Source organism: Sesamum indicum, linkage group LG12, assembly GCF_026168435.1.
Source record: "Sesamum indicum cultivar Baizhima isolate 11 linkage group LG12, ASM2616843v1, whole genome shotgun sequence".
Lineage (NCBI taxonomy): Eukaryota > Viridiplantae > Streptophyta > Magnoliopsida > Lamiales > Pedaliaceae > Sesamum > Sesamum indicum.
Window position 1 is genome coordinate 10,989,763 of NC_142668.1, and position 17,603 is coordinate 11,007,365.

Below are 17,603 nucleotides of genomic sequence, written 5' to 3' on the forward strand. Positions count from 1 at the left end.
TTAAGATTTTACATAGATTTTTTTCGACCGTAGTAAAAATTATTAATTTACCATAAATTTTACACCATAATCATTTATAATGTAGAGATTTTAGGACATAATCCATTTTCTTATAGTGTCAAGAAAAATTTGTTTCGACTATGGGTGTTGGTCTACTTATCTATATAACGACTAATTTTATTTAGTATATGATAATTCTAATACTATGATCAATAAGGTAATTATTTATACTTAGTGAACTAAAATTATATTTAAATGGCAAGATCAGTATGTATTCAGTAAATTCTAAGAAAAAAAGTAATTTTCCTTTTCCTTCTATGCTTAAAGAAATTAAGATTTAAGAAATTTCTAGAATCAAACTATAAAAAGATTTTTATGGTTCGAAAAAAATTACCCGTTCTTGAATTTACAATAGTTTTAGCTGTTTACTACTTTTTTAAAGTGAAAACGATAAATTAGATTATTTTTTGAATAAATAATCATCGATATTAAATATCATATCTAACAACAACAAACAACTATAACGATCATATACTAATAATCAATGTTAGATAATTTTATTTACTCGACAACTACTATTAAAGTAGAATAACATTCCACACATTGATGGAATTCGAATACATAATGTTAAAGCCACAGGGCCTCAACTTTGTAGATTGAATTAGGTCTTATTGACAACTATCTACCACTTAAGAAACTTATAAAATCTTGATCGTGAAATTATCATCATTTAGAATAATTTTAGCTATGATCAAAATAAAGTCGAGAATGGCTTTTTATGGCGTATTCATTTATTGGATTTAATATTTTCCAATTAAAGAAAATATAAGCTCGTCTTATTTTTATATAAATTTTTTCCACTTCATATAAACTTTTTTTTTCTTTTTGAAATTTTTATTTTCATGTCAAATATCTGCATTTTTATTTGTAGAATATCAGCCCAACTCGTATTTACATTAATATGGGCTTCTATTTGGGCTTCCTATGTTACAAATTTAAAACAGCAATTGGGCTGATTGATTTCTTCAACACATGAGCCCAAGATATTGGCCTAACAAAGTAACATAGTAGATCAACATCCCGCGTACCTGAAATTTGAACTCAAAAATTTTTGGCTAGTTAAGAGTTTTTTGGGGCCTCGACTTTATTGTTGATGCAAATGACTGACTGAGAATTCTTGAATTGAAAATATATAAATTTGGACCTAATTAACAAGATGTTAGAAAGTGGTTTACCCCTCAAAAAGAAAAAAAATATATCAGAAAGTGTTTGGTAAAATATTTCGAAAACGAGCTTATAAAATTCAAAAATAAGATGTTAGAAGCTTATAAGCTCCTTTAATAAAAGTAAAGATTTCTCAAACTTATTTTCATAATCTTAACAATTTCTTCAAGTCTCACCATGCAAATTATAACATCAACATTATTGAATTCTTATTAACTCCATGATCTTATTTAATCCAAATATTTAAAAATTTTAGGACTAATTACACATAAATCCCTGAAAAATATGAAATTACACTTTTTTCTAAAAAGTTTCAAACTAAACTTACACCTCCTTCAAAAATTCCCTGTTCACACCTAATCCCCTACTATTAGGATTTGAACTGAAAATACTGACATTAGCAAGAAAAAATTATACAAATTTTTTATTTTGCCCCTCAAGTAACGTTCTCATATATATTTTTGTACTTGTAAAGAGATAAATAAGAATGTTAAATGAAAGATAAAACTGAAAACTTATGTAATTCTTTTCGCTAATTTTAGCATTTTTATCCACACCATAACAAAAAGGGATCAAGTGTAAAGAATGAGTTCTCATAAAGGGTCTAAATGTAATTTAGCCAAAATTTTATGTCTAAAATAAAATCAAATATTTTATAAACTCTAAAAAATAATTTATAAGATATTTTAAACTTTTTTTTTTCACCACAGCTTCAACATAAAAATCAGAGGAAAAGAATGAACTTTTATCAATTTCAGTCATTTATCAAGATAATATTGGTAATGAAATCTATCCCACATCGGCAGAGACATGGATTGAGGAAAGAAGCTGGTTAGCATTAAAGGGTGGTTCTACAATTTTGTGACTCAACCCGTCCTGTCGGGGTGATGAGTCGACTCGCTAATGATCGACTAGAGATGGCGGGTCGTGCCGACACCCACGATTGCGAACACACATTACCTCACGGCGAGCGAGTTCCGCCTTACTTTGGTGGTCTTGTTCGTCAATTTTTGGAAGTCCCTAATTCTCTTTGGGGGCTCACCAATTGCTCTTAATTTTATCAGTAAAACATCGTCTTTCAATATGCTCTGGAGTTAAAAAAACAGGGACGTCGGGGTGCATCAGTCCGGTGATGGCTCTTGGGCTTTTCCGGTGTTTGTTTGGGGTCTCGCAAAATGAGATCGAAATGTTTAAGATAAATTATAATTGATTTTTTTGTCATAATTATAAATATTTTATTTTTATTTGAAAAATTATAAATGTTCTTTTAATATTATAAATATCTTAATAAATATTCCTTGTGATAGGGTATTTATTAAGGTATTGATGATTTGAAAGTAATAGTTATAATTTTTAAATAATGAAAAGTATTTATAATTAAGGTAAATTTTATTGAAGCTTATTTTAATTTACCTATTTATTTGCCGCTTTTGGAGGGATGCACTATCCACCTTCCTCTGTTCTCCTCAATTTTTGCAAAGGCTAATGCCAATATGGCCGATAACGGACTTAGCTTGGCATCTTGTCTCTCAGTTACGGAGTCACCGTGGCGTAGGTCAACGGAAACTTGGTGGTCCTTTGCATCAGCATTCGCAATTGGCAAAGGTGGTGGCGGAGGTGAAAAAATTATCAAATTATTCTATATTCACTGAGATTAATCGATAGGAAGGTTGTTTAAATTCAATTTATTATTTTACCAAATCAGATTTGAATTTAAATTTTTTGTTCGGGTAGACTTTTAAGCACAGTTTGAGTTTGAGTTAATTATGAGAAATAATAATAAAATATATTTAAAAATATTAAATTATTCGAACTCAACTTACGTCCAATTTAACTAATGCTTGTTTGAGTTTGGTTCGATTATTGATAAAGTTAAATTCGAACAATAGCATGGTAGACTCAATTTGACTTATTTACAACCGCAGTGACGTGGTGTCACCGACCGCATTTTAGCCAAGAGCATCGGGCAGTGACTCAAGGAGGACGTGCAGACGACAAGGGGATGTCAGCATGCACGGATGGCACAAATGGTAAGTGAGCAGAGATTCTTACATATTAAGAATTGCAATATTTCCCATATGGGAACTTTCTTGAGGTATTAGGATGTTATATGCCAACCATGAAGTCATTTAATGGACATTTGAGCATAGAGATAGGCCGACAATCAGGCGCCACCTTGCCTGCGAGCAAGAGATTAATGAGTAAAGCATAATGCTTTATTGAAGTTGTTTCATTGACAAGATTAGTGGAGTGTTGGAGCAGCTCGACCATGTTTCAAAGTTTGACGACTCAGTTTGGGTAGGAAACAATGAAGATGTTTGAAGTTTGGCAATGCAATGGCGGAGCAGTAATTTCAAATTATTGTTAGGGCAATTTCCTAACGATGGATAATCTGATGGGATTGAAAGTCTGCAGTATTGATAGAAGTCCAATGCTACACAATGGTTCAAGCGGCATGTGATTTGAATGCCAAACGAGAAAGATGTGAAAAACGTGCGCTCATCCACTATTTTAATGTCTACTGTTGGAACAAGAAAAAATACTTCTAAACTTATTATAAAAGGAGCATGCATGGTGAGCTCCAGCTAACCCTTCACGTGCAATGAGATACTAAATGAGCAATCTTTAAGGGCATACCGAGGCCTCCAAGGGTCAGCCCTAGGCATTTCAAATGCGTGTTTAGAGTCTCCAAACGAGATATAAATCGAACGGGCAGTGTAGGGCTAGATGGGCCCACGTTGGGCACAAAAGCAAGCCAAGAGCTTCTAGGTGAAAGCAAGGCTGCCCCGTTAAGTAAATTAGGGGCAATGCCTCTAGACTTATTGGGTGATCGAGACAGGCACTCAAATGCTTTGTGAACCAACTCGTGACATGTGCTATTAGGTTCTAGCCGAGCATGGGCAACACTTTGAAGTGGGTAAGTTGAGAAGCCAAACCGAAAGACAAGAAGGCATATTGGGCATACCGTGTGGGATCCATGTGAGATGCTGGCATAACGAATGGGTCTCGAAATTAGGATGCGACCGTACTGGTTTAGACATGATAGACAGGCATGATGAAGGCTTGAGCCGATTATGCAATGAGTGAGCGCTAGGCATGAAATGGACGTTGGGGGCACATGAGTGGCCCATAATGGTGAAGTGAATGAAAATGGTCCTTGCCATTAAGGGATGTATTGACATCATCCGAAATTGTTGGCGAGACACATGGTGGCAAACTAGCTAGTCGTGGCTGAACACACTCACAAGGACGTATGAATTGAGAGTCTTGGCGAATATGGGCAGTTTGGATAGGCGAGTACATGGGCATGAAGTGCCGCACTGGAAGGTGTTCAGATGTCGTGTTAGCGAGTTTTAATGTTGACAACACATGATAGATAATCAATAAAATTTGAGATGAACAAAATGTAATCTAAGACATTTTATTAAAAATAAATAAATTATATGTTCCGTTAAAAAATAAAAGAGTTCTCCCATGATATGCGGGGACCCGGCGTAACATCAATCCACCTTGATGTAGTTTTGTCTAGCACACAGTTACAGCACGCTTTGGAATCTGCACATCGTCCTCCTTTACGCTCAGGTGTTGGTAGCTAGGCTCTTTTGATGTGAGTTGTGTTATGTTTGGCCATGGTACTTGGAATGGCTTTGAATTATTAAATAGGAGTTTCGTTTTATTATTAAACAAAATAACTAAATTTTATTAATTTAATTAGAAAACTTAATTAAATACAAAATCCTCATTTAAATCCAATACTTTTATTAGGGGTAATTATTCTGCGATTTCGACTTTTTTAAAATTATTTTCAAATCAAATTATTATTGATGATTTTATAAAATAATTTTTTAAAAATTGTCACTTTCAAAATAAAATCACAAGAGCAACTTTGGGTAGTTTGGTAGTTTTAATACTTATAAATAAGAATAAAATATTGAGATTAACAAAAAGGTAGAATGTATATAGTTAAAATCTTTCATTGACAAAGAGTAATAAATTATCGGAATAATTAAAGTAAAATACACAATAATTTAATAACATAAATAGCTAAAGTATTTAATTAACAAAATATAACAAGTTTCAAAATAATTGAAGTTATATACATAATAGTTCAAGATATAATACAAGTCTTTAAAAATATCTTGATAAACGAAACAATTATGCAGTAGAAATAGAAAATTCAATATTAGCAAACAAATAAAAAATAAAAAATCATAAAAAAAATATATTTAATCAATCGTACAAATTCAAACCTGACGAAAATTCATTTTAAATTAATCTTATATGCCCATCGAGGAGAAAAGGTAGAATGGGGTCAGGCGTAAAAGAGAGAAAAGGGAAAGGAGGAATAGAAAAAGAAAGAGAATAGGAGGAAAAATGAAAGAGAATGAGGAGGAGAAAAACTCTAATGGGTTTGATTTGTTATTTCAAAATTTAAACATATTTTTTTGGACAAAAATGTATTTTTAGTCCCTTACGATAGCTTTTAGTACTCTACTTTGAAAATTTTCAAAATAGTTTCAAAGTTGAGAAAATTTCGGTATATTTAATCCTATGCTTTACAAAATTTTCAAAATGATCTCAAAATTAGAATAACTCGACACATTTAATCTCACAAATCTTGTAAAATAGAGAATTAAATATATCGAATTTTCTATTTAGTTTATAGAACCTCCCAAGAATACTGGTCTAAGATCTTATTAGAAATGACTTTAAATTCTTCGACTTTTATTTTAAATTATATTTTTTTAATACAGAATACCTTTTTTTAATTTTAAATCATTTATATTTATTTGGATGATTCTGTATTAGAAATCATTTCAAATACTTCGATTTTTATTTTGAATTAAGTTTTGTGAAATATTCATTAAATTTATTTTTTTAATATAGAATAGCATTTTTGAAAAAAAAAGAAAAAAGAAAAAGTTTTCATCTTTGAGAAAAATCTGTGGCCACACTGTGACACTGAACTTGACCAATAGTGCATGCACTACACTTGTGGTAATAATGAAATTGGTAGTGCAATTTGTGATGTAGTACAAAGTGCACTGTTACTATCAACTTGTCCTCTCCTTTCCCAACTCAACCCTCAAAACATTCATTATTATTTGTACCAGAAAATTGCAATTTTGGTTGGGTGGTTTGTAATATTAATTTCATACTTTTTAAAATAGTTAATATTATTACCATATTTTAAGAAAACGTTGTAACGTTAATTTCATAAAAAAAATCGCAATATTTTTTTAAGATGTGGGACTAACTTTGTAACGTTCTTTTAAAGTAGGAGACTACTACTCCAAGAACGGAACTAACTTTACAATGTTTTCTTAAAATATAGAATTAATATTGGCTTTTTAAAAAATATATGAGACCAATATTACCAACAACGCTGTATTATTTTGATCGAAATTGTAATTTTCTCTTATGTGTATATATGTGGTAGTACATAGTTTTGGTGTCGTAATTCAGTAGTACAGAAAGTACCACAGCTGATACCAAACTCCCTTATCATTTAAGGTTGTGTTTTTCATCTGTCCATATAAACGGCCCGGAAGTAATGTGCCCATTATCCACTCCGCCTCGGCCTCCGGGCGGCGGCAGCTTTACTCAACGGCAGAGCTACCACTGTTGTTGGTATCAAAATTGAAGAGATGCTGAATCTCTTGGTCGATCTTGATACCACCAATGGTGGCGGCGGCGCCGTCACCCAGACAGCTGCCGCTTGCCAACTGCGACAGCTACTGAATTGGATTGGACAAGATTGTTCAAATAGGAATTAGGTATGTATGTGTCTTGATAATTTTGGGAATTTGTTCTATGAATTTGTTTACTATTTATTTTTTCTTTTTTTGGCAGATGAGTATGGGCTTTGGATGTGACGCTTAGAGCTACTAATTATTAAATGAACATTCAACTTTATATTATAGGCATAAATGCAAATTACCCCTGAAATATTAAAAAAAAATAAAAAGAAAACTAAAACAAATAAAAGGGCAAAAAGTCTTTCCAATCTTTTAGTAAAGAAGAATATTACTCTCTTCGCTGAGCATTGTAGTTTATTTGCTCATTTTTTCGATTGATTTAGCTATTTTGATTTGTAAATCATCACTTTTACCTCTAGTTACTAAATATAAAAGTTGAAAATATTACAAATTTTATATTTTTTTATATTGGAGGACGTTTCTCCTTGTTCTCGAATTTTATTCTATGGATTCTATCTAGTTTATGTGGAATTATGTGCAGTTTATAGATTTTATGTAACTCAAAATAGCTAAATCAATCACAAAAATGGGCAAATAAACTATAGCCAACGGGAGGGAGTAATATGCTTCTTTATTAAAATGTTGGGGAGGTTCTTTGCCCTTTTATTTTTTTAGGGTTTTTTTTGGTCTTTTTCCAATATTTGAGGGGGTAATTTGCATTTATCCCTTATATCATGTACCGTGATTTGGTAAGAGTTATTGAATTCAAATTTTATTATTGGTCGTTTATGCAGAAAAATAAAAGAATTTTATATGGGAGACTTCGACAATAAAATTAATACTTGTGCATAAATAACAATTTAAATTTTTAGATGAAATAGGTATACGAAATAAATGGAAGTCAGAATGGTAGTTGCCTTTCCATATCTGAGCTCAGCAAGACTGTGATACTACTTTTGGGATGCTGCTTTTCTTTCATATATGCGAGAGTGAATGATTAAGCATAGAGATGAAAGTGGAATGAGCAGAAAATTTGAAATAATAATTAATCTTACATTTAGAATTATGTATTTAAAAATCACGATTTCAAATTTACAGTAATAAATTTTCTACACTTGTTTGCATAATTTTTACATTTTAAATACGGTAAGTTACAATAACTTCTCTTGAAGTTTATCATAATTATGAATACCCCTCGTTGTTTGAAAAATTACTAATACCCCCTAATTTTAATAGTGATCTAACAATTAACCCAATCTGTTAGGTTTCCATCTACTCTTGTGGTAAACTGATCAAAATGTCCTGGTGGATTAAAAATTATAGTTTTATTTATTTTGTAAGATTTTTTTATTATTTTTATGGATTAAATGGATAATATTTTTATAATTTTGTAAGGTTTTCCATCCACTCCATTCGATGTTTTTATAAATTTAATTTCTTTTTAAAAAAAGCAAAAAGATATAGTAAGAGCAAAATTGACAATTTTATACTTCTATCTACATTATTTTATTAAATATTTAAGAGGTATTTGTAACTTTTAAGTATTCATAATTATATCAAATTTTAAGGAAGGTCATTATTTACCCTTTCAAATAATTTGATATTCTTTTGCTTGGATAAAGCTATTTTTAGTAACATTTTAAGGGAATTTCTCCATTTAAGATGAAATCCATTTTTCAGATCTAAATTCGTCATGCAAATGAAGCCTAAGAGAAGTAAATTAGAGGGTGTTCCAGAATTAGAAATAGCTGTTGTAATATCTTCCATACAAATCCAAATTGTACATTTTTATTATTTGATCTAAGAAGCAAAAATTTAGATATATACTTCTCTTATATACCTTGAAAATTGTCCGATAAAACCATTATTATTTTAAACCGCTGCATATTTACCTGTCTAGAGAAAATATGATAAAATATAACAGGGATGGCATGAGAACAAATATGACCCGTATTTCTACTGATTCGACTGAGGGTGGAGGGTACGTATAAATCGACCTGGTAAATGATCATGCATACGTATGAAACCAGGAGAACAACAAGAGATACGGTCCAGCGATTTCCCTGTTTCATAACAACTCGATATTCCATAGAGAATCAGTTAAACCACTGGCATGTAAGAAGTCAAGATGGGAATTCAAGGCTGCATTCTATAGCAAAGCACAAAAACGATCGAATACGAGCAACAGATTTGACATAATTCGGTCCAGAAATGATGTTTTCCTCAGACAAGGGGATTCCAGCAATGAGATCATATATACATTCCCTTGCGCTTACCTGATACGAGTACGGAGAGAATTTTTCCATCCATAACATTGTAATAAGAGAAACGATGGTGGCGTTGTGCCCTAACTGACGAGAGTCTAGAAATGAAGTCATATGTATATATCTACATCCCCCTCCGCTTACTGATACTAGTAATGAGAGACGGCTTTCTTCCATCCTTGACATTAAGAGCAACTGGTGGTAGCATTGTGTCCTAACTGATGCTTGAAAAAAAAGGCCTTCAGAACACGTACTGGTGGAATGCGACTTTGTCCACTCTACTGAGGCCTCAATTGTAATCGAACGTGGAACTCTTACTGAGGATGAAATATTTTTTTCCTCAATTGTAATCGAACGTGGAACTCTTACTGAGGATGAAATATTTTTTTCCTAGGTATAGGAATTAATGCTAGCCATCAACAGCAGTTCAACATAAACAAGCACTCTGCATGAGGTACCAAAGAAGTGGAAACAGCAATCAGCAAACAATTTCTATCCACTACAAGAATTATCATTTTAAATGAAAAGAACATACTTTTTGTTGCGGGTTTCCATGGAGAGAGAGAGTGGGACAAAGGATTCAACAATACCTCATCTCAAGAGCTAGTGCCAAGCAACTCCTGGAGTATTAGTCCTGGCTCGTGCCTCGGCAATGGAAACAGCCATGGCCAACATCATCTGCTCCTCAAAACTCTCCGGAATAATTGGGCCAGTGACAGGTTGAAGGTTGCACTGATTGTCATCTTGCTGGGGAAGTGCAGCAGGGCTTATTGCATCGTCAAATTCGTCAGACCCTCCATAGCTAGTTCCTACTTCAGCCACCTCGGATCTATGATCAATCCATTCTCCAGCATCCCCGGTCATTGCCACGGGGCTATCAGGGACGGCACTCTGTGCAGGAAAATGATTTTCAGATTCTTGCTCGTCCCGATCGGAATACCTGCTACAGCAGGGCATGTTATATATAGACACATCCCCGCCATAGTTATTAGATGTCTCTCCACTCATCTGTTGACGTTCAGCAAGGGCAGCTATTGCGCAAGCCAGTCCACCAGAAGGAGATGACGATGATAAGCCAGCTACTGCTAAGGAGCTCCGCTCTTCTACCATGTATTCTTCTGATTGGGCAGCATTGCTATTGGGTGGTTCTTGGCATTTGCCATTTTCCTATCATAATTATCAAGGCAACATATTAATAAGTCGAGCACTTTTTACATACTCAATTGGTAAAGAAAATTTAAGATCAATATCATATTATGATAATATATGGATGCTGATAGCCAGAGCAGACTTTGATTATTTCAAAGATCTAAAGCCTCTCAAGAGACACCAGCTTTGACTAAAGCTTGCAGATACACAAGAAATGCATAAAGCTGTGTGTAACTACAATTATTACTTTTTGGCCATAAGCAAGGTCGACAATCAGCAGAATTCATAAATGGTCAGCAAAGCTGAGCTGCTGAGAAGCTTCAAACTTTCTCAGACAATAAGGAAATATCTACATGTTCAAATAAGTACCTGAATAGACAGCCAAATCGCTTCCATAACCATTATGTCCTCAAGATCAAGGTCAAACTCATCCTCCCTGCATTCAGATTCAGCATCAGAGCAACGTAAAAAGAATGTGGCAGTGTTAATCATCTATAAATCTACAGGAACCAAACTGTGATCCCATTAACCAAACGCTAAAGAGTTATTACATTTATCTTTAACAGTCCATGTAAATGCGGAAAAAATAATTTCCTGAGCATGAGTGTACGTATAGATATCTTCTGTGTTTGTCCGGGTGGTGGTATATGGATGTGCTTGATAGTCGTGGGTAAGATTCAGCCTTATCAAACTTCTATTGAGCGTTGAGCCCATTTCTGATAAAGTGGGGAAGCAGGTTTCGCAAAATAGCGGTTCCATCCAAATGCTTGACCAAAGCAAAAACTCAAAAACGAAGAAAGAAAAAGGACTGAGGTGAAATAGCAAACACTTCTAATTGTCTCTCTCCTACTTCTCATTCAGGCCCCCATAACTCATATTCAACTTCTTTCCCTCCCATGTATGTGTAAGCAGTTCACGAATACCTCAAAATTCTCCATCAGCTCCACAGATGAAACAAAATCAACGAGGTTTATCAACTTTAACGATCGCTAGTTACCAAGTACGTGCCCTTTTACATGAGACTTGAGAGGGAGAGAGACTCCGAAGCCCACTTCAAGATCCACAAACTACTTGAGCCTTGTTTTCCTGCTTTAGCCCAATGGTGAACTTTAATGTGATATGGATACATATGGGATAGGTCTGTGTGTTTGAGAGGGGGAGGAGGCAGGGATCAAAAACTTTTACGTAAAAGCCAAGACAACAGAGATTACAGAGCAATGGACGTTGTAAATTCTTGGAATGCACTTAAACAATGCAACTGATGCATAAATTGATGCCTTAAACCCTCTCTTAGCCAGTTTCGCAATACTGTTCTAACAGCTTGCCAAAAATATCGAGCTTTCAATTTTATATGGGGAATGCTGCTCCTATAAAAGTTCTTTCATGATATCATTCATTTGAAGACTATCTTGTACAAGACAAATCTTCAAACAATCTGATAAGCAGACATGGGTATTAAGTGGACCACCTCAGATATCAAAATGTTGGAGATAACACTGGTCAAATCATCAGAATACCTGATCCATATATAACTAGAGAAAACTAAACTGGAATAGCAATGATTTCAGATGAGCTAAGCTGACAACAAAAGAATGGTATACCTATTTTGCCTTTGGCACGGAGGCAGTCTGATTGCTGGAGTTGCATCAGGCTCCTGTGAGCCAACAATTTCTTCACTTTCTATAGCAGAAGCAAAAGATGGTGCTGCGTATGAAAGGGCAATGAGTAGAGGAGCAAGAAAGCACTAGCTGTTGATTCAAGCTTCAATCAGTTACCTCTAGTCGAGCAATAATCAACCTCAGTTGGTCCTCTCATACTGCTAGAAGAACTGAATTCTCTTCGTTTCAACATCCTTTCCTCTTCATCCTGAAGTTCTTGTTGCCTCATCCTTATTTTGGCTTCTATAACTCGTTGTTCTTCCTGCAACAGCAAGTTAAAATGCAAAGTTCTGCAGTGAGTATACCGCCCAAGACATCTGAAAGAAGAAAAATTGAAGTACATAGTAACTTCAAATCATTCTCACAAGTTGCTCCACGCCTTTCTCCTCCTTCGTCTTAACACCTCGATACTCCACAGCATAGTTCGAAGTTTTACAGAACGGACATCTTTTACAGTTAAGCAAAACTTGGCAACTTATAATGCAATTCAAACACAATGTAGATGAAAATATGTTTATGATACATATTAATAAACATTTGGATGCACACACAAACAATCATTTCAACCAAAATAAAAAAGGGACAACCAAATTGAAGAATCAAGGATACTGTGTAGGCCGGGTAGAATTTGGAGTCTTCATCTGCAAAAAACACTCTAAAAGGGAAAACCATTGAATATATAATCAGAAACACAAAACCAAATCAGGAGTACTCATTATGTGAAACAGAAAAAAAAATTGATGAGTAAAATTAAGAGATAAACGAGCAACTCCATACCTGTACAAATGCCTTTCATGCAACATCTTGACCGATTAAGACTTGGATAGTACTGAAAACATCCAAAACAAAGAAAGGAAGATATCAAATGAAGGGCATGTGCATGAAAGAGACCGGACATGCTGCAGCTGCACATAACATACTGCAAATTCTAGGTCATCAAGAGCAAACACGTCTTTTTCTTAGTTCCTTCCAGGCAATTTTCTCTTTTTAGAAATTGAAACTATGTAAACAAATTGAAGTATCACTCTGAGTGCAGTCAAAATAAAGATATAAACCACTAATTACTCCAAGTTGTCAGAAGACAAAGGGTATCAGTTTCTCATTGAGCAATTTTAGTAGAACAATGCAATTCTTGCGGAATGGGTTGAAAAGGCCTTTGCCCAACTTCTGCAAGAATTGTTGCATTGCAATTTCTTCTACGCTAAAACATATTCTTTAATCCTTCTTGAAACAATCTACTTTGGAGGAAAAATAGAACTCTCGAGTTCATCCTAATGTAGTAATATACCAAACAAGGCAGTCTTTCAATTTCATTGAAGTCGCAGATTACATAGTAACTGAAATAAATTTTTGATTTGGAAAACGAAAATAAAGATAATGATAGAGGACAAACCAAGAAGCAAATGGGACATTCCTCAAGATCACAGCCACAATCATCATCCCCAGGGTAACAAGGTGCTAGCTTTGAGTCTAGAATCAGCTTCCTAAGCTTCTTCTGATCCACATCTTTGTGTTGGTACAATCCCTGAGGCCTAGTGTACTTCTCATCCACCACCTGCCGCCTCCTCCCCAATTTATTCCCCATACAACCAAAACCACCCCCCAAAATTTTCGATCTTTACTCTTTCTAAAAGCTACAAAATTCCACTATTTCAAAATTTAAAAAAAAAATTCACCGCCACAACAACAAACTTTTCTCCATTGCATAACAAGACTGATGAAAATTTGCAAGAGGTACACATTGAAAAATCCTGCAAAGCACAGAAATGAGACAAAAACCATCATTTGATTTATGAGAAATACCAAAGGCCCATCAATCATACTCAAGAAAAAAGGGAGTCCCACCAAATATACAAACAATAAAAAGACAAGAAATTTGGGATTCAAGGGAACTACAACTTGAAATGAAATCTTGGAAGGAGAAAAAGACAGCCAGGATGGAATTCTCAAGAAGAAAGAGAGCAATAAAGCAGAGTTCCCCCACTGTATGCATACAACTATGTGTGCCTATGTTGTGGAATACATATATCTGTCTACTGAGATAGAGGGGAAGAGAAGAGATTGAGTTGTGTGGAGGGATGGAAGAAGGGAACAAGATCAGAACTTTGCCTTTTGTTCCCTGTAGTTATTAACTGATTCCGAGGCTTGTTCATTTGAATTTTACCTTTTGTTCCCTAATACAGCCTCCTCAAAGCGTTCCCGACCATCAAAGCCTTCTGCAATGTCCATCCATTTTTTTCATTTAAATACAGGGTCTTGAAAAAATTTGCCCTATAGTGACCAACTAACCACCCAAGAAAAGAAAGAAAATCGATTTCCCACTGATATAACCAAGTGGAAGAGGGTAAGTTTAGGTAAGTAACACTTGAGCAAATAGAAAGCAATTTCCCTGAATCTGGGAATTCTCTGGGCAATCCTATAGTTTAATTCAATACCCAAATGAAAGACAGAAAGAGTATTTGAGACTAGCTTAAAGATTAGTAAATAGGTTCATATGATTCTCAACGATAAATCCAATTTTTGTAGTTTCTAGAAAAACCATTGAAGAAACAACGATCACTGACATTTCTCCGATTCTTGAAATAACGATTTGCACTCTTTTTACGAGACAATAAGCTGTGGAATCATTGGGTTGATTTCTAAAAGCAAACTCCAGAAATTTATCAATTCGTAGATAGACCTCTGTCTTGCTTTCTAGATCTATCCAACTTTTTTCCGTTTAGGTGTTATGTTTTTCCACCTTATTACATAAAACTTAGATGAATAACTTATCATTATAAATGATAACTTATTACCAGAGCATATGACTCAATGAATAATCATAGTATTGATAAGAAAAAAATAGATACAAAGTCTACCTTCATAAATACAATTCCCAAAGATTTTTCAGAATTTCTCGGGGCACTTAAAGAACAATAGATAAAACTTGAGAAAAGAAAGCAAAAAATAAAAGCAACTAGTTGAAGAAACAAACCACGGTTGTATTATTGTATATACACACTGATATCTCCTAGTGTAATGATTCTTGATACATCTGTAACATTGGTTTTCTCAAGGAGATCCTGCATATAAATATGATTTGATACAAATAACCAATGTCAAATAAAAAATGAAAAAACAAATGATTATATCGTTGTTGTTTTTTTATATCAGACTCAAACATAGAGCAATTTTTAGTGTTAAGTTCAAAAGACCTACACATAGAAAATTCCAATTTACGAAAGATATACAACGAAGAGGGAGTCAAGTATGAAATCCTGACATAGAACTTGACCAAAAGAAAAACCAGGTAAAAACATTAAAACTTGACACCAGCAAAAGGGAAAAAACTAAGTTGATCAAATTTAGAGAAGTTATAAAGTAGAGCTTTTATTTTTTTCTCCTCTATAATTTACCAAAGTCATAAAACAGGGTGAAAAGATGGTTATCACAACTATCAGAAGATAAGACTATAACCATCATATTTTATACATATAGTGGAAACTTGACGTTGCAAGGCTGAAAAAATATGATCAAACCCCTTTTCCAATTAAATTATATGTGAATATCAATTGTTAATATGATCAAAAAAATTTCTTTAGTAAATAAGATTGTTGTAGGATATGCACTTCCATAAGAAATGAATTTCCTACACTATCATTAATCATATACTGCCAAACCACTTGGTCTTTTCAAAGAAATGGCCATGCTGTAATGTCTTAACACTACAGTCATTTAATGCAAAGCTCGGCATTAACTTATCCTTGGTCACAAATTGGTATCTTAACTCTCATATACATCTTGCATGTTACTTCAGGCATCGGCATTTATCAAAATCCCCATTTCTCATGAGTAGTTAATCCTTAAATCATATAAATCTTAATCAATGACATCAAGCAGTTTAGTTGAAAAACAATCTACATAATCTGAAGCTTACACTAAAAATTGTTCGACTGCAATGCCAACCAAAATAAAGGCATAACCAGCCCAATATGATAGTCTCTTGCAACATTAGTTAATTCTTGATGAGGTATTCTTCACAGTTTGACAACAGGTATTCTTGATGAAGCTATGCAGTATTTGTTTAAACTAGTGTGGATAAACTCCTAATATGATAGTTAAGGGATGCTTATGCAAGCTCGTAGCAAACTTGACGTTTTTTAATTTATAGTTTATACTTTTAAATTGCTTAATTAAACTAATTTAAGCTAAAAGTTACAAGTATCTCTTGCCAACTTTTGCAATGTACTGATAACACAGTAAATATTAACATGTTTCATACAACTCTATAACCTTTTTCTTAAATCTCACTTTTTGTCTCAAACACTCCAAACTTTCATTATAACGAACTTAAGACTTTTTTCTACAATTTATTAAAAATAAATAAATAAACAGAACTATTACAAAAACGCCCTTAGTAGACGGTATTGTGATTAAATTATGAATTTTATATTTAAGAAATGAACTGTCATAATCAGTTCAGGCAATACTCCAACACGCTCTAACATAAGAAACATTTTGTGGCGGACAGTATTAACTAAGAAGGAGAATGATTTCTCCAACAAAAACACTCCCAACTAAAGAAGCAAACATATCATCACAAATGATGAATGCCAAAGCGAAATCAAGAGAGACATCAACCTTTTTCCTTTCTGTAAGGGATTCTTCCTATTTCTCCGCGGGAGAAAGAGAAAGGAGATGAGTAGAACAAACATCAAATCCTTCGCATTAAAATGTTCGATATTTTTATGAATATAGTGACTATACTGTAACAGGAGAGATACAACAAGAAGCGAAGATGCACAATGACAAGACGGGCAAGTTTACAAATTCCACAAACCATGTCTTTCAAGCTAACGAATAACAACTTACACACCGGAGCAATCTTTTCGAAGTTCTCGTTCGCAGTGTAAAATCCCTCTCGAACTCACCCTTCCTGTCTTTAAAATCTTTGGTTCATATCTCTGAAACGTACCCCAGAAATCGCCCAATCTTTAGAATATCTCGAAGATTTTTTCACAAATTCACATATTTCATACGACGAAATGTTTGATTCGAAGAGTAATTTCAAGGGGAAGCAAGGGAATCGGAACTTTGAGGTTTTAGGGAAGAAGACCAAGCAAGGGGAGAAAAAAAATAGGGGAAGGTTAGAAGAATTTCTTACATGTTTTTTATTATGTTTATTATAAGATTATGAATAAATTACAAGGAGCATCCCTAAAATTTATATAATTAAAAATATTTTTAAATATTTAAAAAATTATTATTATTATTTTATCTTAACAATCACCTAATAATTAACTCAATTTATTAATTTTTTATCCAATTCTTTTATGAGCTAACCAAAATGTTTTTATAAAACTTTTTATCTTTTTTACTAAATGAATAATTTTTTTCCATCCCATTGTCTAATTTTAATTTTTTATTCTTAAATACAAAGGGCAAAGTTATAATTCCAAAATTTTACATTATTTTAATACATCAAGATAACAAATACAATTAAATATATAAATAATTAATTATCTATATTTTATTATTAAGTGATCATTATTTTCTTATAAATTTAACAAAAAAATATGTTATTTTAAATAGTATCATAGAATTTACATATACATAGGGTTTGTCACGAA

At 33.4% G+C, this 17,603-nt stretch overlaps 1 protein-coding gene and 1 long non-coding RNA gene across 9 annotated transcripts; one reads left to right on the forward strand and one right to left on the reverse strand.

The window, feature by feature from the left end:
* The first annotated feature begins 6,661 nt into the window (after positions 1 to 6,661).
* Positions 6,662 to 7,701, forward strand: LOC110012080 (uncharacterized). The gene is made up of 2 exons (XR_002287177.2): positions 6,662 to 7,001; positions 7,078 to 7,701. It is a non-coding gene; the product is annotated as an uncharacterized LOC110012080 (long non-coding RNA).
* A 1,353-nt stretch (positions 7,702 to 9,054) lies between these two features.
* Positions 9,055 to 17,144, reverse strand: LOC105165517 (E3 ubiquitin-protein ligase DA2L). 8 transcript variants are annotated; one of them, XM_011084561.3, is made up of 12 exons: positions 16,850 to 17,144; positions 14,969 to 15,056; positions 14,159 to 14,210; positions 13,388 to 13,745; positions 12,772 to 12,823; positions 12,604 to 12,649; positions 12,360 to 12,441; positions 12,112 to 12,256; positions 11,938 to 12,040; positions 10,706 to 10,772; positions 9,778 to 10,354; positions 9,055 to 9,632 (listed from the first exon to the last, which is right to left on the reverse strand). In XM_011084561.3, the coding sequence occupies exons 4-11, from the start codon at positions 13,577 to 13,579 to the stop codon at positions 9,791 to 9,793; spliced, it is 1,251 nt and encodes a 416-aa protein (XP_011082863.1). In that variant the 5' UTR covers positions 13,580 to 13,745; positions 14,159 to 14,210; positions 14,969 to 15,056; positions 16,850 to 17,144; the 3' UTR covers positions 9,055 to 9,632; positions 9,778 to 9,790. The 8 variants fall into 8 exon arrangements, 7 of the variants coding, with proteins under 7 accessions (XP_011082863.1, XP_020549838.1, XP_020549842.1 ...); XM_020694179.2 differs by having other exon boundaries at positions 16,846 to 17,144; XR_016063404.1 differs by lacking the exon at positions 14,159 to 14,210 and having other exon boundaries at positions 9,723 to 10,354.
* Positions 17,145 to 17,603: the final 459 nt, after the last annotated feature.

Coding starts and splice junctions, on each gene's coding strand:
- LOC105165517 (XM_020694182.2), bottom strand. CDS start 13,579: ATGGGGAATAAATTGGGGAGGAGGCGGCAGGTGGTGGATGAGAAGTAC. Junction 12,650..12,771: donor CATGAAAGGCATTTGTACAG/GTATGGAGTTGC, acceptor TTTCCCTTTTAG/AGTGTTTTTTGCAGATGAAG. Junction 12,442..12,603: donor AATTCTACCCGGCCTACACA/GTATCCTTGATT, acceptor TAACTGTAAAAG/ATGTCCGTTCTGTAAAACTT.